At 42.0% G+C, this 22064-nt stretch overlaps 1 protein-coding gene and 1 non-coding gene across 3 annotated transcripts; both read left to right on the top strand.

Moving 5' to 3' along the window:
* The first annotated feature begins 3808 nt into the window (after positions 1-3808).
* Cnih4 (cornichon family member 4) lies at positions 3809-20360 on the top strand. 2 transcript variants are annotated; one of them, XM_048439570.3, is made up of 5 exons: positions 3811-3964; positions 6816-6884; positions 9623-9735; positions 14785-14925; positions 18041-20360. In XM_048439570.3, exons 1-5 carry the CDS (start codon positions 3896-3898, stop codon positions 18066-18068), a joined length of 420 nt encoding a protein of 139 aa, XP_048295527.1. In that variant the 5' UTR covers positions 3811-3895; the 3' UTR covers positions 18069-20360. The 2 variants fall into 2 exon arrangements, with proteins under 2 accessions (XP_048295529.1, XP_048295527.1); XM_048439572.3 differs by lacking the exon at positions 18041-20360 and having other exon boundaries at positions 3809-3964; positions 14832-14925.
* Positions 8712-8868, top strand: LOC125403897 (U1 spliceosomal RNA). The gene has a single exon (XR_007233118.1). It is a non-coding gene; the product is annotated as a U1 spliceosomal RNA (small nuclear RNA).
* Positions 20361-22064: the final 1704 nt, after the last annotated feature.

Genomic DNA, 22064 nt, shown 5'->3' with positions numbered 1-22064 from the left:
ATACAAATACAAATTGTGAATATAGTTCTTACCTGATACTTGTTCTTATTGTATGTAGTTTCCTAAGTTAGAGTTAAAATCTTTCTTTTTTGATTAGACAAAAAGTGGGAAATGTTGTGGAATATTTGTTTACACTGTAAAGATGTGTCTCTGCCTAAGGCACCTTCTGGTTGGTTTAATAAATAGCTGAATGACCGATAGCTAGGCAGGAGAGATTAGGTGGGACTTCTGTGGAAAAAGAGGATTTTAGTGTTAGAATCTACATCTGCGGGAGATGCCATTGAGACCAGGAACAAGTCAGATATATAGTACAGAGGAGAAGTAACGAAGCCATATGACAGAACATAGATTAATAGAAACAGGTTAAGTTATAAGAGCTAGTTGGGAAAAAGCCTAAGTTAAGGCTATGCTTTCATAATTAATAATAGTCTCTGTGTTGTTATTTGTGAACTGACCACCCAAGGGAAAGTCCGAATACAGCTTGCATGCCTGTCTGTGCACCATGCATGCTGCAATGCTCCTAGAGTCCAGAAGTCATCAAACCCCTGGAACTCTAGTTACAAACATTTGTGAGCTACCATGTAGGTAGCTAGCAGTCAAACCCGGCCCTCTGGAAGAATAGCTAGTGCACTTAAGCTCTGAACCATCTCTTCAGCCCCCCGTTTGTTTTTAATCAAATCTCTTCTTCTTCTTCTTTTTTTTTTTTTTTTTTTTTTTTTTTTTTTTTTTTTTGGTTTTTTGAGACAGGGTTTCCTTTCCTGGAACTAGCTCTTGTAGAGACCAGGCTGGCCTCGAACTCACAAAGATCTGCCTGCCTCTGCCTCCCGAGTGCTGGGATTAAAGGAGTGTACCACCACCGCCCGTTTTTTTTTTATTGATCGATAGCGATTCTATACTGATCGCTGATCGATTGCTAGTAGCGCCAAAGGGACTTGAACTCGGGTCCTCTGGCACTAGAGCGTTAGGCGCCCTTAGCCACTGAGCCACCACTCAAGCTACTTCAAATCTCTTCTTCTTTTTTTTTTAAATATTTATTTATTATATATACAATATTCTTTCCCCGCGTGTATGTCTACAGGCCAGAAGAGGGCACCAGACCTCATTACAGATGGTTGTGAGCCACCATGTGGTTGCTGGGAATTGAACTCATGACCTTTGGAAGAGCAGTCAGTGCTCTTAACCACTGAGCCATCTCTCCAGCCCCCTTCAAATCTCTTCTGATATTCATTTGTCGTCATTTTATTAAGCACTAGTTATTTACAGTGGAGGTACTAGGAGTACAAAAACCAATAAAATATGCTTCCTTTTAACATAATATAGGGAATGACTAGCTAGGCATGCATATTTGACTGCCTTTGATTTCTCAAAACTTATTTTTTAAATTTTTTAGTTTTTTTCTAAGTGTGTGGGTAATTGGCCTGCAAGTCTGTATGAGCACCATATGCAGGCAGTGCCTGAGGAGACCAGAAGAAGGCATCAGATCCCCTAGAACTGGGGTTACAGATGGTTGTTAGCCTCCATGCTGGGAATGGAACCCAGGTCCTCCAGGACCCCTCTCCCCCTTTGATTCTTTTTTTTTTTTCTTTTTTTCTTTTTTGGTTTTTCAAGACAGGGTTTCTCTGTGTAGTGACTGCCCTGGAATTCACTGCGAAGGCAGCCACACTGGCCTCAAACTCACAGAGATTCACCTGCCTCTGCCTCCTGAATACTGGAATTAAAGGCATGTGCCATCACTGCCTGGCCTCCTTTGAATTCTTAAAACTCAATTTCTTAAACTTTTTCCATCCCTTGCAAATCTCCAATGCTATTTTCAATTCTGTGTGAGTTCCTCAGCCTGGTCTCTGCTGGCGTTCAGGTGTTTCCTCATGCCCTTCCAAGTACTTAAAAGTGCTTTTAATCTACACTGTCTATTTTCTGTCTTCCTCAACACTTCCCATGCAAGCTACAGTCTTGTGGGCACCTTCCATTTCTGTTTCTTGTATCTCTAAGGCCTTAGAACAGTGCCTCGCAGACACTAGCTAACATACACAGGTCAGAGAGTTGATTTGATAGAGGCATGGGCAAGGTACAGTGGGAGCACAGTGATAATCTGGTACATAAATCTTAGCTGTACTTGTAGCTTTGACCTATGAACCCTTAATGAATCTATGGATTTGCGACGTTGTGAGGCAGATCCAGTTTGTTTCGGCTTCCTTCTCATGCTCTTCTCTAGCCTCTCTCTTACTTCTTACTGATAAACTCGTTCTGCTTTTTCACACATTTAATGCACCAAATGGCCATAACAATATATTTTTAAATGTAAATCTGGTCAAGGTACTTCTCTTAAAACTCTTGGGTAATTTTTTGGGTAAAAGTTAAATAGGCTGAGAAGATGGCTCAGAAAGCAAAGGGGCTTGCAGCCAAGCCTGGCAGTGCGAGTTCCATCCCTAGAACCCACGTGGGGGAGGGAAAGAACTAACTCCTACAGGTTGGCCTCTGGCCTCGACGTGTGCACCTACCTAGTCATAAATACACTAAATTAAGAAATGTAAAAGAAATTACAGAAAGCTAATTCCCCCCACCCCCAAAAGTTTTCAAGGTGCATGTGACCTTGTCCTGCTTTCCTTTGTTTGTTTGTTTTTTGAGACAAGGTTTCTCTGTAGCTTTGAGCTTGTCCTGGAACTTGCTCTTGTAGACCAGGCTGTATCTCCAGAGTGCTGGAATTAAAATCATGTGCCACCACTGTCCGGCCTCCTTTGACTTCCTAAAGCTCAATTTCTTGAATGTTTTCGATCCCTTGCAAATCTTCCAATGCTATTGTTTTCATATCTGTGTGAGTTCCTCAGCCTGGTCTCTGCTGGCGTTCAGGTGTTTCCTCATGCCCTTCACAGTGCTTAGAAGTGCTTTAAATCTATACTGTTTACTTTCTGTCCCCCCCCCCTCCACACACACACACACACACACACACACACACACACACACACACACACACACACACACACACACTTCCCATGCAAGCTACAGTCTTGGTGGCACGCTCGGTCTCTGTTCCTTGTGTCTCTGAGGCCTAGAGCAGTGCCTTGCAGACTGTTCAGAAAACACAAGTTAAATAAATGGACGAGTGAGCAAATGACTGCTGTAATCGGCTTCTAAAGGCTTGTCGCCCACTGAAGTTGTTTTTCAGTATTTAATTGCTACCTTATTGCCTTATTACCCCCCAGAGCACGTGTTTGCTCCGTTCATTTCTGCACTTGAAGTGTAAGACAGCTCTTGATCTATAGTAGGGGTGTCGTCAGAATTATTTGCTAAAAGAATCAATGGTTGAGTAAAACCCCGGATTCTTGTGAAGATTTTAAGATTCAGAGATGAGAAAGCTTGTCGTAACCGAGAATAGGCAAACATCTGGGCAAGCTCTGGGGGAACAGGTCAGGAACTGGATTTGTATTTGAGATGAGAAGTTATAGGATGCGGGCGAGTTGCGAGCAGACACTAAAGCAGCCCTCTGTGGAGGCGCATGCCGGTAATCCCAAATTGGAGACCAGCCTCTGCTACAGGGTGAGCTCCTACCACCGGGGGAAGAAAAAAAAAAGCTCATTCCGCCCCACCCCCCACCCCGAAACCAACAATGGTGGACAAGGAAGGATGGATGGAAAGTAAAAGAAACACAAATTTCACACACGGTGAGTAACTCCTTATTAGTGTCCGCGGGTTACCAGCTCGGGGTCAGTAGCTTTTCAGTAAGGTTGTGTCCCACCTCCCCTTTCCCTCACTGCGGGGGAGGGGGGGGGATAGCGAACTGCATTTCCCATCATGCATCGCACCGGGAGGAGTCTTTCCTGGACCACAATTCCCGGCATGCCGCCTGTCCTGGCGGCGCGGCCCGGAGCTGGTTTGACGGGAGGAGCGGCGGCGGAGGATGGAGGCGGTGGTGTTCCTCTTCTCGCTCCTCGATTGTTGCGCGCTTATCTTCCTCTCTGTCTACTTCGTATCCTTGCTTGAGACGGGCTAGGGCCGCCGCTCATCCCCAGGGCTACCGCCGGACAATGGGCAGAGGGCGGGCCCGGCGGGCGCTGGCAGGTGTGGGGTGAGGGGGCGGCGGCGCGGGCCCGGGTCGCGAGCGGAGGAGCCGAGCTCGGTCTTTAGCCGGCCTAAGGCAGCTTCCTCCAGCCGCCCCTCGGTCTGCTCTCGCCCGCAGGTGCCCCCCGGGAGATCGAGGCAGCCCGGGGCCGGTGCTGGCGGGCGGAAGGTTTTGCCGCCTTCTCTCGTCCCCGGTAGCACCCTTGCCCCTTTGTCCTCGCGGGTGTCTGCGCTTCTGAGGACTCCCCACACCCAGGAGATGACTCATTCCAAGAATCGGCGATGTGCTTCCTTCACGTGCGGCCCTTTAGAGAGTTTTATAAAAAAGGAGTTACTTCAGAAGCATCTACAAAGTGTTTTTGGTTGTCCTCGGCAATGGGAGATCTGTAAATTCAGTAACTATATGTGAGACTTATTCCTCCGTTTCGAAACCTAAAAAAAAAAAGTCTTGCCCGTGTTAAAAGTCAGTGTTTTCTGTAGTACTTTCCGTGAAGGTTTCAAACAATATTTTCCGGACCGGCAAATGGTGTTCAGCAGCCTAGCACTGTAGTAGCTGTGTGGCTGCATCACTTCCAGGTCTTAGGGGATCATAGTGCTTGTAGCACAGTGTTGTAGTGCTGTAGGGTAATACACAGTCCAGGTTTTTGTTGTTGTTGTTGTTTTTTTGTTTTTTGTTTTTTTCCTCGAGATAGGGTTTCTCTATAGCTTTGGAGCGTGTCCTGGAACTAGTTCTGTGGACCAGTCTAGCCTCCAGCTCGCAGAGATCCGCCTGCCTCTGCCTTCCAAGTGCTGGGATTAAAGGCATGCGCCACCACTGCCCAGCCCACAGTCCAAGTCCAGTTTTAAGTAATTAACTATGACTAGAAAAGTGCATTAGGATTTTTGCATGTTACCCCCTTTCCTTCAAAATCACATCCCCTTTTCTGATCAAATTTAACCTCTTTTTTGGCCTTGTGCAACTTTAGGATAGCAGCAGAGAGTATATTTTCCACTTTGTTGTGAACTGACAGTTCGTTTTAATAGGAAGGGACAAAATTTGGAATTAGGAATCATTGCTCTTCACTGTCTCTTACCTACTTTAGGATTGGAGATGTTTGTTTCCTAGATACACACACAATGAGAACTTGTATTAAACACCCAGCAGTGTCTGCCCTATTGCAATTATTTAGCATCAGTTTTTACTTTGATGGTTTCTAATAAAAAGAGCCCTGTGTTTTATTACCTTTGAGGAACTGACTAAAAGGGCAAACATCTCTTGCTGAAGTTCTGATGACCACTGCTTAGCTTATGATAAAAGGAACCAGAGTTGTTTGACAATCTGAAATGCTTTTTATTATTATTTTTGCAGTTTGGAAAACTAGATTTGATCATCTAAAACAGTCTTGGTCTATTCCAGATCATGTATGTATGTATATGTTAATTGGAATGTTTAACATTGGTTACACATTCAGGTTGCATTTTGGTGAAGACACATTACTGTGTTGTAGGATAGTTGCAGTAATAGCTTGACAGAGAATAGTTGGAGAACGGTCAGAATAGACTTCATGGAGACTATAGGAGCGTGTGGAGTTTGAGTAGTGAAGAAACCTACAGGAAAAGGGGGACAGATATTTACAGTCACTGGCCAGAGCAGGGTGCAGGGCAGGCATGTTTATTTCTGGGTGATGGTTATAGAGCACCAGGAGTTCATGGTTGCTTTAGGCTGTAGCAAGAAATCAGGTAGGGAAGGGAGTTAGATCAGATAAAAGAGGAGGGCAGTAGTGCAAACTTTTGACTTAACAAAGTGCTTTAGGTCAAGGATACACAATTTCTGTTAGGAATAAGTTACAGCGATCTCTTGTTGATCTGGGGGTGTGGCTCAATGGTGGAGCACCTCCGTAGAACAGATAAGGTGCTGGACCAAGAGAGTAGGGGAAATACTTTCATATGGTGACTGCAGTTAACAATGTATCCTGTTTGTGAAAATGCGGAGACTGAAAGTTGCATACTTTTTACCACAGAAGTAACCATGTGAGATAATGCATCCTGCCTGGCTAGGTTGTATCATTCTACAAGGTATATATTATTTGAAACATGTTATATATGATAAACACATGCAATTCTGTTACTTTAGAAGCTCAAAACAGAACAGTTTATTAGGAAGCTGAATCTGCAGAGTAAATTCAAGCTAGGAGAGTTTGGGAGATAAACCTATTGGGAAGAGGTTCTTCTGAATTTGAATTGTAGTGTTAATTGTGGTATTGGCATTGTCTGGTTGTGAATTTGTGGGGAAAGTGATGAATAGGTGATACTTGGTTGAGAACATTTTACTTTTTACTAAATTTTACCTTTTTTTTTTTTGAGAGTGTTAATTGTATCCTGTAATGCCCTTGATATTCAAATTTACTATGTAGCTGAGGGTGGCCTTGAACTTCTAATCCACTCATCTCCTGAGTGCTGGAATTGCTTTCTGAAACATATATAATGCTTGGTTGTTAAGCAGGAAGTCTGTGTGCTCCTGACAGATGGCTCATTAGGGTAAGTGCTTGTTGTCCAAGGACCTAGTTCTGCTCCCCAGCACTGGGGAAAGTGGAAGCAGAAAGGTCCCAGGGGCTTATTGGCCAGTCTAGTCAAACAAGTTTCAGGTTTAGTCAGAGACTAAAATCAAGGTGGAAAGAAGTAGAAGATTGCCAACACCAACCTCTGGTGCATACATGTGCACATACATAGACTCTACAAACACCAGAATTATGTATATAATTCCTTATCTTGACCGTCAGATCATTACATTGTCTGATTTAGAATGTGATTACATTAATGCTAGATCATGTTGCTCAAAATTAAACAAGGTAAGATATTGCTTTACTCAGTTTTGGTTGAAATCAATTCTTTTCATATTAAGTTTTATTATAGATCATCAGAATTTGCATTTTTTTCTTTTAGATTCCTAGGTATTCACTGTAGTGTTGTAGCTAGAACTGCTATGTTTTTACAGTATTTTAGATCATGAAATTATGCTAGATCTGATTTTAAATATTGTTTCTTACTATGCATGTTTCTGGTCTTGTCTACATGAAGCTGATTGTTCTGGTTTTCTGTGCCCATATTGCACCCTCCCACTCATGGAACAAATGCTCAGTCTGCCTTTTATTGAGTGAAAGATCTTTCTTGTGTGGTTTGTGGGAAAAAATGGACTTGATTAGTTAGTTTGTTTTAAGGCCATTTCATATTTAGTATAATAACTTTATATTGACATAAGTCCTCTGAGTGGGGAGTTTAATCTAGATACAGGAAAATCATTTGTCCCTGATCCATTTTATGAGCTGGACAAAGAAGCTTTCTGGATAAAATTTCATGTAAAAATATATTGAGGGGCACTTTTTTTTTTTTTTTTTTTTTTTTTTGCTTGTCGCAAAAAACAGTGCCCATGTGACTTTGTATCTTAAGTCTATTGAAAAAAACCCAAAAGGTTCAGAGGACTTGGTTGTTAGTTAGTCCCTTACTGAAAACACCTGCTTCCTCATTTTTATTGCTGTTGTGCCATACCTGGCTTGTTGTACCGTCTTTTTTTCTTTTCAGAGTAAGGTGATGTTTCAGTATTTGTGTCGTTACGATTTACTCTTGTAAAAATATAAGTCTTCATTGCTGAGCCTCAGAGTAGACAGTGATATTATGTCCCTTAGACTCCCACCTCCCACCCCTGTAGTGGTGCATGTCTTTAATCCCAGCACTCAGCAGGCAGAGGCAGGCAGAGTTTGAGGTCAACCTGGGCTGCAGAGTGTATTCCAGAATAGCCAGGGCTACACAGAGAAACCCTGTCTCAAAAACAAACAAACGAACAAAGGAAGAAAAAGAGAAAAAGGGGTGTGTGTGTGTGTGTGTAGGGGGGAGTAATTGTCATATTTCTTTATTTCCTTAGTTTTCTGTTTACCTGTTACTAAATTTTCAGATACATCTATAACTATTTTCTATATGGTATCATGCTGGTTGTGGTAGTCAGTGCTTGTGATGGTAATATTTAGGAGGCTGAGGCCAGAATTCTGCCATGATTTTGAGGCCAGCCTGGGCTTCATAGCAAGACCCCTTCTACTTTCTCTCCCCCAAAATGAATTAGTAAAAGATTAAAAGGATGTATCAGTCCCCCGTTCTCCCCTCCCTGCCCCACTCCGAACCATTTCTTTTTCAGGCCAGCATGTCATGCTGCCCTCTAATTGTCTGTTCTGAAGCTATTTCATAGTTCTCATTTGGTTGTGGAGCCCCTGATTCTTGAATCTTGTGTCTTCCTCTTGTCTACAACTTCATTTTGGGGGAGTTTCTTGAGGTTCTTGGAGTTCTGAAATGTTTGAACATATCTTACTTGAATCCTTGATTCTCTATCTGAGTATGGGGTTATAGTGTGACAAGTATTTTTTCTTTCTGACTTTTAAAGACATTGCTTAGTAATCTTCTGTCATCCATTGCTATTCAAGTTAATACCCTTTTATTTTTAGTTATGTTTATGTGTATGTCCATATGTACAAGTGAGTACAGGTGTCTTCTGAGGCTAGAGATGTCAGTTCCCACTGGGGTTTGAGTTATAAGGGGTTGTGATCTACCTGATGTGAGTACCGGCCACCTTAGTCACTGTGCCATTTCTCCAGTCCTATTTTTTTTTAATAATTTAAAATACGATTTATATACTTACCTGGCAGGGGAGATACCATGATCATGAAGGTGGTATTCCAGGGCGAGGCTTATCCATTGCACTCTGGTTGTGCTGACCCCTGAGATTTCTCCAAATGTAGGAAACTCGGCTGCATAATTTGTGGTAGTGAGGGACTACATTCGCCCTCTCCCCTAATTTAAAAAAAAAATATGTTTTTATTTATGTGTCTGTGTGAGTCCATGCCACACGTGTGCAGGTGCCTGAGGAGGCCAGAAGAGTCCCCCTCAGAGTCACAGGCAGCTGTGGGCCTTCCGTGTGGCTGCTGGGGAAACAACTAACCACTGAACCATCCCACCACCTCCTATTTTAAAACTTCTGTTCTTGTTTTGAGGAAGCAGCTCCCTAGGTAGCCCTGACTAGCCTTGAATTTGCAGTGATTTCCCTGCCTTCCTAGTGCTGGGATTACAGGCATTTATCATTACACCTGATAGTTATTTTAATCTTATCTTTCTGAATGGCATTGCTTCTTCCGGATAATGGAGATGGGGAATTTTTCTGCGGAGGGTGGGGTTCAGGAGGTGAGGATTCTAACTGAAAAGGCATGTGTATGGCTGTGAACCACACTAATTTAGAGCAGGAGGCTTTAGCATATTGACATAGATGCTGGAATAGGAAGTGAGTCGTACTCTGCTTCTTCCTCAGGTGTTCAGACTGGCTTATGGACGAGTCTAAGACTTTGCTTAGGGTGAAATAAAACTGAAACGTAAATATTTCATTTTAAAGCTGTTAACTGATGTATTTGCCTAGAGTAGGAAGTTATAGCCTTGTCTGGGGTTTCCAAGTCTAAGCTAAAAATTGTCTGCACATTCATCAGTTTAGCTTCTGTGTCATGTTCAGATAGGAAAGGTGGATTAGAGATAATGCCTTGTTCTTCACTTGCAGTGGGTGATACCAGAGGTGGTCGGCCATGCTGCTGTCACTGTGCTCATGCTTGTTTCGTTGCACTGGTTCATCTTCCTTCTCAACTTACCTGTTGCCACTTGGAATATATATAGGTAAGTATGGTTTGTTTACCATTTTGTGACAGGAGTTCTTACGAAACTAACAGCTGGGCCTGGTGGTGTATGTCTGGTAGTAATCCCAACATTTGGGAAGTAGAATTAGGAGGATCAGGAGTTTTGAGTCTAGCTTTGTCCATTTAGTAAGTTTGAAGACATCCTGGGCTACGTGAAATCCTAGATAAAAGAAAATAATTAAGAACATTTCCCCCAGAAAATATCCCAGTGAATAAAATAACAACAAAGTACTTATGAAATCAGAATAAATCATTGTTTAATCTGGTATATTGGACAGATAGTAGTTTGCATGACTCAGTCACGTGTTTAATTAAGAGTGATCTGTTGCTAACTTTGGTGGGCAGTTCCCAGTCAGCCCCAGGGTATGTGGGAAAATCCACCAAGGTGACATGGGCTGGACTTTTCTATCTGGGGGTAAATAAGGAAACATGCTTTCTTCTGGTAACCTAAGAGAAAAGGAACATGCACACACTTTCCTGATGGTAGCTAATCTTCTCCTTTACTTTATCTTAATCTGTTGACAATCTGTCTTACATACATACATCTCTCCTGCTCAGTTATGTATTTCAGTTTTCAGTTACAACATCTCTATCACATGACTGCATATCTTTTACATACATTTTTCTTCTTCATCTCTTTTCTATACAGCTTCGTTTTCCTTGTCTCCACACGGTTACAGACCTCTACACAGCATAGTTGTACATCTCATTTACATATCCTCTTCCCATACAGCACTTTGGACAGATCCTAGGCGCAGCTCCTCTACGGGCAGCAGCTCCCACACATAACTCTTTCTCCCTCACACTTACTCACTCACTCACACATACTTCTTTATCATTCATTCATTTTCTCATACTTCTCTCATGCTGCTGCTGCTGCTTCTTCTTCTTCTTCTTCTTCCTCTTCCTCTTCCTCCTCTTCCTCTTCCTCTTCCTCTTCCTCCTCTTCCTCTTCCTCTTCTTCTTCTTCTCTCCTCTCTCTCTCTCTCTCTTTTTTTGGTTTTGGTATTGGTTTTTCGAGACAGAGTTTCTCTATAGCTTTGGAGCCTGTCTTGGAACTAGCTCTTGTAGACCAAGCTGACCTCAAACTCACAGAGATCCACCTGTCTCTGCCTCCGGAGTACTGGGATTAAAGGTGGGCGCCACCCCTGCCCACCTGGCGTCTCATGCTTCTTCATCTCTCCCAGCAGTCACTCTTTCTCTGCCTTCACTGCCCTCTCACAGCCAAACTCTGGACAATTAAGTTACGCTTTTAGGGCCTGACCCCTCTTCCCAAAACCCAAAATAAGTCACGTGGTTTCTCTCAGGCTAGGAATGTCACAATGACTGGACAGTGAGCAGCCATGGCCCTACACATAGCTCTCAGTTGGTGAGCAAGTTTGGGATATCCAGGGCTACACAGAGAAACCCTGTCCTTGGAAAACAAACAACAACAACAAAAAAATTAATCATCCTAGGGAATTTGTTCAGAAATAACCCAGGGGAAACACTCATATTCAAACTGTTGTAGTTTGTTATCTAGTGAAAAACTGTGGAATAATATTTATTAGTGTGTGTGTGTGTGTGTGTGTGTGTGTGTGTGTATCATTTGTGTGGATGACCATGGAGACTAGAAGTTATTGGGTCCCAGGGAACTAGAGTTATAGATGGGTTTGAGCTGCCATGTGATGTTGGGAACCAAACCTGGGTCCTGTGTAAGAGTAGCCAGCCAATGAGTTAATGTTTTTAACCACTGAGCCATTTCTCCTGCCCTAGAATTATTTTTACATTAGTAGATTGCTTTGCCTCTCTGTTTTTTTTGTTTTTTGTTTTTTTTTTAGCTTTTGTTTACTGAGGGGCAAACCCACTTATTGGCTGATTGTTAAATATGTTATAGAATACTATTAGAATAAAAATGAATCCTGTGTGATAGCATACACCTTTAATCTTGTTACTTTGGGTGTAGAGGCAGATAGATTTCTGTGAATTTGAGGCCAGATTAGTCTACATAGAGAGTTCTAGACAGCCAGAGGAGGACACTGAGACCACCACCTCAAACAAAACAAAAAGAAAGGTAAGGAGTGCTAATGACATGCTCTGTGTGTAAAGGCACTGGCTGCCAAGCTTACAACCTGAGTTTGATCCCTGGAACCCACATGGTAGGACAGAGCGAATTCCTGCAAGTTGTCCTTTAACCTCATGTTTGCCGTTACAGAAGCATGTGTCTGCCCCTGCATCCCCTCACACCTGTACTTGTGCTTGAACACACACATGCACACACACACTAAATAATAGAGGAACAAAGGGCTGGAAAAGAGTAAAGGGTTGGAGTAGGCGTGGTGGAACACATTTGTGATGCCTTGGGGGAACTGAAACAGAAGGATTTTGAATGTGAGGCCAACCTGGGCTACACGCAAGACCCTGTCTCAAAAAATCAAACCAAAGTCTTTCTAGGACTGGCCTTGACCAGATTGTAAGGAATCTGTTCCCGGGATGAAGTTCAGATTAGAATATTGGTATATATATATATATATATATATATATATATATATATATATATATATATATATAGATTAATGGGAGAACAATAAGAGATTGAAAAAGGAAAACAATAAATAAAAATTTTACCAGGGAAGTGTATGCTATGCTATAGAAAGGAATTACAAAGACTGGCCAACTTTTCTACAACTGAGGCAGGAACTAATGGAGAAGTCAGGGAGGACTGCTGTCTACTGGCTTGCTTTCCCTGGACCACCCTCCCACATCATCATTAGTTAAGAAAATGCACCACAGGTCAATCTGGTGGGGCCATTTCTCAATTTAAGTTCCTTCTTCCGAAATGACTATCTTGTATCAATGTACCATCTAGTTTTATGTTAACTTGACACGAGCTAAAGTCATCTGAGAGGACGGAACCTCAACTGAAAAAATCCATCAGCCAGGTAATTGGGACGTACACCTTTAATCCCAGCACTCTGGAGGCAGAGGCAGGCAGATCTCTGTGGGTTTGAGGCCAGCCTTGTCTACAGAGCTAGTTCTGGACATCCAGGACTACACAGAGAAACCCTGTCTCAGAGGGCAGAAAAACGTCTCTATAAGATCAGGCCAAAGGCAGGCAAGCCCGTGGGCTGTATTTTAACATTAGTGATTTGTGGGGGAGGGCCCATTGTGGATGGGTACACCGCTGGACTGGTGGTCCTGAGTTCTATAAGAAAGCAAGTTGAGCTAGCCAGAAAGTGGCACTCCTCCATGGCCTCTGCATCAGCTTCTGCCTCCAGGTTCCTGCTCAGCTTGAGTTCTTTCCCTGACTCACTTCATTGATGAACTGTGATATGGAAGTATAAGCCAAATAAACTCTTTCCTCCCCAAGTTGCTTTTGGTTATGGTGTTTCATCAGCACTAGCAATACTAAGACAATCATGTTGATATAAAACTAGCCAGCACAGTAGATGAGGGATGTTCTTGAATCTCTCTCACCTCTACCTCCCAAGTGCTGAGATATCAGGCATGTACTAGTGCTGGGGACCAAACCCAGAGTTTTGTGCAAGCTAGGCAAGCACTCTGCCAACTGAATTTCATCCACAGCCCTATCTACTTGACTGCTACATTTACAAATTCTGGAAAGACACATATAGAAATGAGTGCACAGTCCTTTCTGACTGGCCTCTTAGCATGTCAGAGTTTATGTGTAGCTTGTATAAGCACTCTTTTTTTTCTCCCCAATCTGGGATTGAAGGTATGCTTCCCACAACCAGCTGAACTCAGGGTTTTGTGTATGATGGGAAAAAAGCTGTTCCACCGAGTCACATCTCTACCCTACATTTAATTTTTTTAAAATTTTTAAAATTTTTTTTTTGTTTTCCGAGACAGGGTTTCTCTGTAGTTTTGTAGATAACCAAGGAACTAGGCAATGGAATTTTAAATTGTCATCTTTTGGAGGCTTTTTGGGGGTATTATTTGGATATTCAAGTAAAAATACCCTCTATACAGGTATGGTTAGGCCAGTAGGATTTAGGGGAGAGTTTAAATCTTGTGAAGCTCAGAGAGGCTTTTACATTTCACAGAAATGACATTGAGAAACTGTATGTGGCAAGACTGACAGAATCAAGAAGCCTGGATGTGCAAGTGGGAGGAAGCTGTTTATGGTGCTGGGTTCAGATGTGTGTTACACATGTGGCACAGTCTGGATGGTGAAGTGTAGGCATAAATGTTGGTTCTCTCATAGTTTTCCTTCTCAATTTACAACTTTCTGAGAGCCAGGTGTGATGTTCATATCTGGAACCTCAACACTCAAGAAGCTGGGAAAGAATGATCCTCAGGTTCAAAGCTAGACTGATTGTATAGTGAGTTAGAGGCCAGTTTGAGCAACAGAGTGGAACCCTGTCTGAAAAACAGGGCCGAGGGAGATGACTCCGTAGTCAAAATGCAAGCATGACGGCTGAAATTGAGATCCCAGCACTCAAATGCATGACAGGTGGGCATGTTGGCCTGGGCCTGCCTGTAATCCTGACTCTCAGGTGGAGGCACGTGATCCCTGGAAGAAGCTGGCTATCTAAACTAGCTGAATTAGAGAGTTCTGGATACAAGTAAGAAACTCTGCTTTGATACGGAACATGGAGAGCAATTGAAGAAAGCACCTGATGTCAGCCTTTGGCCTCCACATGTTCATCACACACACACACACACACACACACACACACACACACACACACACACACACACAAAGACCCTAAGAAGTTTCCAAGAACTTAAAAACATTAATTTGGTTTTGGAACCTCTTTTAACTTGTATCTAATGAGAAAGAGCTAAAGAGAGACGGACGATGTGTTAAAAGTTCTCAGAATTTACTAGGTATTACTACATTTGTTTTAGTGGGTAGAAAATTAAATGAAGAAAGGAAAACCGAATGGTAGCCCAAGATGTCATTATACTGCTCTATTTTGTTTGAATTTAAGGCTGCAAGGACTGGTCTACATTTGCGGGTTGATTACTGTTTTTCAGTATTCACGCTGAGATTTAATTTCCTTCTAATGTATGTATCTTTTATCAGGTTCATTATGGTGCCAAGTGGTAACATGGGAGTGTTTGATCCAACAGAAATACACAATCGGGGGCAGTTAAAGTCACACATGAAGGAAGCCATGATCAAGCTTGGTTTCTACCTGCTCTGTTTCTTCATGTATCTCTATAGGTAAGTTTAGACTCCTTTTTACAACATACTGGATGCTGTGCCTGCTTTTGGTTCATGAGGTACTATTGTACTGTAAGATTTTGTCCTGGCGTTGTAAAACTTTATTGTGTCTGTGGAGATTTTTTATGTATGTCATTAATTTAGTGTTCTATCTAACCTAAAAGAGTTTCTGTAATACCTAAGCTGTTCCTTAGCTGTTGAGGCTGTTAATAGGTTCTAAAACTGCCATTGCTGTTTGTCTTCTGTCTTAGAATCTAGCTAAGAGTTTTCACTCTTCCGTTACAAAAAGCTATGGATGTGTGTGTGTGTGTGTGTGTGTGTGTGTGTGTGTGTATTTATTCCTAATGATTAGAAACTCTTGTTCTGCCAGGTATAGTGTTAGCCTGGTGTTATATGCTTTTAACTTCAGCACTCAGAAGGCAAAGGCGAGCAGATCTCTGAGTTGGCCTACATAGTGAGTTCAGGCGAGGAGGGAAGGAATAATAGAAAAAGGGAGTTGAAGAGTTGGCTCAGTGGGTAAGAGCACTGACTCTTTCAGAGGATCCAGGTTCAAGTCCCAGCACCCTCATGGTGGCTTATCTCCATCTCTAGCTTCAGTTTCAGGGGATCTGATGCTGTCTTCTCACCTCTGTGGGTACCAGGCATGCATATGGTGCATAGACATAAATGCAGACAAGAAAAACTCATTAAGTAAAAAATTTTAAAGTGTTTGTTTGTAGGTTGTTTTGTTAGTTTTATTTTGGTTAAGACCGGATCTTGCTATGTAACCCTGGCTATCCTGGAACTCACTATGTAGTCCAGTCAGGCCTAGAACTTAGGGCAATCCTTTTATCTCATCTTTGTGGTGCTGGTATTGTAGGTGTGAACCTCTATTTCTGGAAAGATAATAGTTTGGTTTTGGTTTTCAGTTATTATAGTTTTATGTGTTTGTTGTTTTGCCTGCATTTATGCTTGAGTACCACATTTATGCCTGGTGCTCTAGAGCTCAGAAGAAGGCTTCAGATCCCCTAGAACTTGAGTTACAGTTAGGAGCTGTCATATAGGTGTTGGGAACTGAAACTGGGTTCTCTGCAAGTGCAAGAAGTGCTCTTAAGCACTGAACCATGTCTCCAGCTCCAAGATACTGGTTTTTAAAAACCATTATTTTAGCCAGGAATAGTGTTGCACATCTATAATCCTTGCCTTTGAGAGGCTGAGAAAGCAGAAACAACTTCAGGACCATCCAAGACTACTTAGTAAGTTATAGCAAGATACTATTTCAAAAACAAGAAAACAAGGGCAGTGGCTCACAACTTTAATTCCAGCACTCCAGAGGCAGAGGACGGTGATGTCTATGAATTTGTCCTCCCATCAAGTTCCAGAACAGCCAGAGCTGTTACACAGAGAAACCCTGAACTGAAAAGAAAAGCAAACATAAAACCCAAAACAAACAAGTAAGAAAACAAAAAAATGGAAGTAGCATTTTAGGGGCAGGTTTAAGATGTAATTCTTTAGAGCCTGTGTGACTCTTGTCTAGAGTGCTCTCCCCTTTTCTAGCCTTCCTTTCCCCTTGTTAGCTTAAAAGCTTGTCATTTTTAGCCACATCGTTGTTGCTTTACCTCTGAATGTCATTCATAGTTGAAAGGGTTAAAATGGATGCCTTTGTTCAAAAGTGATGTATTACCAATTAATCAGCTTTTATTTCAGGGGTTTTATGTTTCTCTCACATCTGCTACAGTAGCAGGCATTCAGGGATTGTTATATGGAATTAAAGTTTTGAAAAAAATTTTCCCATGTTTAGAGAATGGTGGAGTTCAATGGGCCTTTGGCTTGTAGGTCAAGGTGTTCACCTAGTGGGATCTGGGCTCTCCTACCTAGTGTGAGATTTAGGAAGTGCTTCTTAGCCTCTGTGTGCTTTGGGTTTTCATCTGAAATGGGCTGTTACTAATTTACCTAGTGGATTATAGCATGAACGAAATGCATGTAAAGTGCCTAAGTTACCTATAGTAAACTCAAAAATCTTTTCGCCTTTAATCTGCACTGTATACCGAGTAAGTTTGAATTCCTGTTTGTTAGTAGCACCAAGATTATTTCTGAGCGTTGCAGTAGTTTTGGTATGTTAATCAAGATTGATCTTGGTCAGTTGTTCAAGAGCAAGGTTGATCCCTGTCATTGAAGGGAAGGATTATATTTCATTGTGATATTCTTGAGTATTTCCTGTCTTTATGTCAGCTCAGGTGACAAGAAGGAGCAGCATAAATTTCTGTGTGGAAGCATTGAGGTTGGTAGTTACAGTCTGGAGTAGTATATAGAATGGAAGAGGGGGCCTGGGTCTTGCTGTCCTCACAGCTCACTAATCAAGACTAGCTTGCAAGCCATACCACACAGGAGCATTTATAAGGTCAGCTTCCCAAAGGAGGTGCTTCCAAGGCTCCTTGTGAATAGAAACTACTGGGTTAATAGCAGAATGCTGGGACTCTGCACAAGGCAGACATCTGGATAGGGAGTTAATGTGTGCGGTTGACTGGCCTTAGCCTTTATTTTTATTTTTATTGATTTTTTTGAAACAGGGTTTCTCTGTGTAGTCTTGACTGTCCTGGAATTTGCTTTGTAGACCAGGCTGGCTTCTAACTCAGCGATTGCTTTCTTCTGCCTCCTCAGTGCTGGGATTAAAGGCATATGCCTGGCCATATTTTATTTGTAAAGAGTTTATTGTTATTTTTAGTGTGTGTGAGTGCTTGTGCATGTGGATATGTGCATGTGAGTGCAGGTGCCCTTGGAGGCCAGAGGCACTGGGTCCCCTGGAACCGGAGTTACAAGTAGCTGTTGCGAACCACCTGACATGGGTCCTCTGAAGAGAGAAAGTGTTCTTACTTAGCTGCTGAGCCATCTCTCTAGCCCCACATATTTTTTAATGACAATACCAAATTGGTTTTAGATTTTACTCTCTTCCTCTTATCTCAGTTTGTTTACTGTTTTAGTGAAAACATTAGAGGCTTTTACCTGAGTATTGCTATTAGGTTTAAGTGACTGCAGTGAGTGTGCCTTGGTGAGCCTGGGGATGCAGGGCTGAATAGACCGGATTCCAGGAGAGTCCTAATGAAACATTAGTAATTATGGTTTCTTCTTTCCACAGTATGATTCTAGCTTTGATAAATGACTGAAGCTGGAGAAGTCGGGGTTGAAGCCAACCTACACTGCACTGCACAATTGAGGAGCCAGAGACTACCTAAATCACCCTTAAAACCATGACCATAGCAGTATATATTTTGGTCTTTGAACAAAAAAAAAAAACAAAACCTATTTTTGCTGTATTTTTACCATATAAAGTATTTACAAAAAATGAATTGAGTTTTTGTAGATTTCTGATTCTTAACCCCAACACATGAAGGTGTTTCGTGTCCTTTGTGGCTGTTTGGTAAAGGTAGGAATGTGTGCCAGTTTTGCATGCCAAAGAAATAAAGGACACACCTAAAAGAGCCCTTACTAAATGAGCTGGGTTGCCTTGAAGTCTGAAAAGCCAGAGCAGAGAGCAATACAAACCTGGACAAAAGAAGAAAGTTAATTACCCCTTCTTTATATTGTGGCAACTTCATGTTAATGTGGCTTAATGATTTTGGAGACTTTTGAGCTAAACCTTTCAACAGAAGATGACATTTTAAAATATATTTCTTTACAGTATTTGAAACCTTATAAGGCATGTGCCCAGGTACAATGTAAGTCCGGCATATAGAAAGGAAAAATAAATTTTAAAATCAAGATTTTATCAAGAGCTTTCATTTTAAAGCTTGTATCTCCATGATTCCCTCCCCATCCCACCCTCACACATAATTGTTCCATTTGTATTTCATCTCTAGTAATATTTTTTAATGGGTTTGGAGAGGTGACTTGGTAGAAGGCACTCAGAATTAGGAAATTGGTTGGTCATTGTTAGTGAAACAACCTGTGAGTACTCACTTGGTGCAGGGTTAATCTCACCTCCTTTTCTTCTGCACTGATCACTGTGTGGATTGGGAAACCTAGTACAAGCCACTGCATGCACACGACAATACCTAAGCCCTCTTTAAACTCTGGCTCAGGCAAGAGCAGTTCACTTCCTACTCTGTTTATCAGGTCTTGCAGTGTAGCGTGAATCTGGCAATTCTTCCTCGGTCCTATTTGCACTTTAATGTTGGTATCTTAAGCACTGATATTTAAGAAAACATGACTGTTAACTTTGGCATGATGAACCCTAGTGGTAAAATAGTGTGTGGTTTCCCAGAAGATTAAATGTTTAAATGTTGCCTGTCTTATTGAGTGAGAATTGGTAGAAGCAATTCAGCCAGGAAGTGATATTCCCTGTCAGAATGGGAGAGGTGCTCTGTCTACACTGGACAAAAGGATTTGGGATGGCATGCAAAATAAATTTGGATCTTTGGGACTTTGAAATCATGGAAATTCTCCCAACAGTAATCTTGTGTTTCAGCCTGGGAACAGGCTAAGAAGCTTTAACATTGTTACAGTTACTTTGTGTTTACCTTTTCATACTTTTCTCCCTGGGATACCTTCTGCTTAACGTCCTACCTGCCATTGCCTGTCAGTGTTAGTTACTCAAGCTTCCCAAGCAGACCTGTTGGAGAATTCATACAACTGAGACAGGCTGTCATACTTCAAGTGGCTCCAAGGTATTGAAGGACTTTGGGCTAAAATGTTTCATCTTCTCCAAGTATTCTTCACCCGAACTGAAGGCAATGTAGTGGGGCACCCATGGGCTGTCACTTGTCTTTCAGGCACAAGCTGCCTAGTCTTTAATAACCAAACTTTGTTCTTAAACACTAGTTACAGACAAAACCCCTTTGTTTCTCATATTGCTTGTGTATATCAAAGCCAGGAAGGGGTTGGGAGAGCATTCCTCTGGAATTTTTGGAGAGGGGTGTTTTCTATAAACACTGAAAATGACGTAAGCACTGGCCCTAAGTGGTTGTGCCTACAGTGCTGCTGTACAGTGATGAGTGTTGCAGGGGACTGGTGAGGCTCTACATCCTAGCACTCTCATCTCCAAGATGGAGACAGAGGTCTCAGAGTGGACATCTGAACTTCAGTTCAGTTCCTGTCTTCCTGTGCCTGCTGTAAAGGCTTTAGTGTCAAGGGCCTGGCCAGTGCAGACTGCCATTGCGTGCTTCTATGCTGGGCCATATCCCTTTTCATGCCTGCTACTCAAGAGCAGAATGTAGCAAGAACCCAGAGGCCTCCCTCTGACGTGGTCTCACTTTAAACCTCTGTACTGTCTCCTGGGAAAAAAGTGCTCACAACTTTCCATATGCTGTCACTTGTATGCAATTGGTCTCTCTAGATTGTGCGCTCCTGGAGAGCAGAGTCCACTCTGATCATGTTTGTGTTGTCTTCCTTTCTCTCCTGGCGCCTAATACAGTGCCTTGCACACAGAAACAATAAATGGCTATTGAATAACAAGCTAATCTGATTGTGTTGTTCTAATGCTCTTTCATTAAGAAGTCTGATTGATGTCCTTTAATCCAGAGAAGCAGCAATGGAACAGCAGAATCAAAGCCCACCACTATCTTTCTCTTTTTTCAAGGCAGTTAACTTTAGAAGTATTCTTTTTCTAAAATGACATTTTTATTTTAACCACATTGATTGTCTAGCTTGTATGTATGTCGTTGTGAGGGTGTCAGGTCCCCTGCAACTGGAGTTACAGACAGTTGCAAGCTGCCATGTAAGTACTGGGAGTTGACTTTGGTTCTCTTGAAGAGTAGCCAGTGCTCTTAACTACTAAGCCATGTCACCAGTCCAATAATGTGCTGCATACTAGAAGTATTGTAAAATCTTCTGGGCTTATAAGGGAAACTGTTGTATTGGATTTACTTCAGTCTGCTGAAATTAATTTTGCTTACAAGTAACATTTTATCAGATTATGCATTATCACATACTAGGTGTAACTCCAATATCTAGATAAACTTGTTTTAATAATACAGAAGTAGCTGGGCAGTGGTGGTGCATGCTTTTAATCCGAGCACTCTGGAGTCAGAAGCAGGTGGATTTCTGAGTTTAAAGCCAGTCTGGTCTATAGAGTGAGTTCCAGGATAAACAGGACTACACAGAGAAACCCTATCTTGAAAAAACAATGATGATGATAGTAACATAGAAATAGGCTGAATTGGGGTGTGGCTCGGAGTTAATGCAATTTTCCAGCATGAGCACGGTTATGGGTTTCCTCTCCAATATCACAGAAGGGTGGAATTTGAAATTATGTTTGCCATCTAGGGTCAGCAATCGAAGATCTTTTTTTTTTTAAAAAGTATTTTTATATGTATAGGTGTTTGGCCTGATTGCGTGTCTGTGCACTGCAAGTGTGCAGTGTCCCTCTTAGAGCCAGAAGAGGACATCAGGTCCCCTGGAACTGGAGTACAGCTGTTTCTTGGCTACTGAATACTGACAATCAAACCCATGTCCTCCAGAACTGGAGCGTCATCCCCCTAGACTGGTCTAGAACTCGGTATCAACCAAGCTACATCCCACATTTTGTTCTTTAAACCAGGTATAGCCTGTAGTAGAATAGATTGAAATATTTTTGATGTAGTAAAGTTGGTTAGGAAGGCTGTTCAAAATATGGCTATCCTTGAAGATTTTCAGTGAAGCCTTTGGATTTAGCCTACTTTTCTCAAATATCTTAAAAGGCAGAAAGCTAGCTAATGACTTGGTCATTCAAAGCCTCAACTGTAGTTACCACATAAGCCATAGCACTAACTTGGTACTACACTCAGGTTGCTTTTTAGAAAGGTCATTTCAGTTTAGAAAGACAGCTTTTCATTTGCTCCCTGTGAGGCTGGGTGGAGAAGAGGGTGTGATAGGTGGGTGATCACAGTCCACTTACTGAAGCAGAGGTTTGGCTTCCTGTTGTCAATCTGCTCTGCCATATCTGTTAAAATGCCATTTTTTATCTTGGGTCCCACTTATGTATCAGTTTCCACTAAATACTAGAACCTAGTCAAAATGTGTGATTTAAAAGCTAGTGGAAGAGGTGGACACCTGTAATCTCAGCACTCCAGAGGCGGAGGCAGCACTGCTTCAAGGCCTGCTTAAGCCACACTGCTCAAATATGCTAAGTTCCTGTTTTTTTTTTTTTTTTTTTGAAAAAAATACTTGTTTAACTTTATTTTATG

The sequence above is a fragment of the Myodes glareolus genome, chromosome 5 (genome assembly GCF_982192425.1).
Source record: "Myodes glareolus chromosome 5, mMyoGla1.1, whole genome shotgun sequence".
NCBI lineage: Eukaryota > Metazoa > Chordata > Mammalia > Rodentia > Cricetidae > Myodes > Myodes glareolus.
This window is presented reverse-complemented; position numbering and strand designations above follow the sequence as displayed.

Coding starts and splice junctions, on each gene's coding strand:
- Cnih4 (XM_048439570.3), top strand. CDS start 3,896: ATGGAGGCGGTGGTGTTCCTCTTCTCGCTCCTCGATTGTTGCGCGCTT. Junction 3,965..6,815: donor TCTTCCTCTCTGTCTACTTC/GTATCCTTGCTT, acceptor CTTGACCGTCAG/ATCATTACATTGTCTGATTT. Junction 9,736..14,784: donor GCCACTTGGAATATATATAG/GTAAGTATGGTT, acceptor ATCTTTTATCAG/GTTCATTATGGTGCCAAGTG.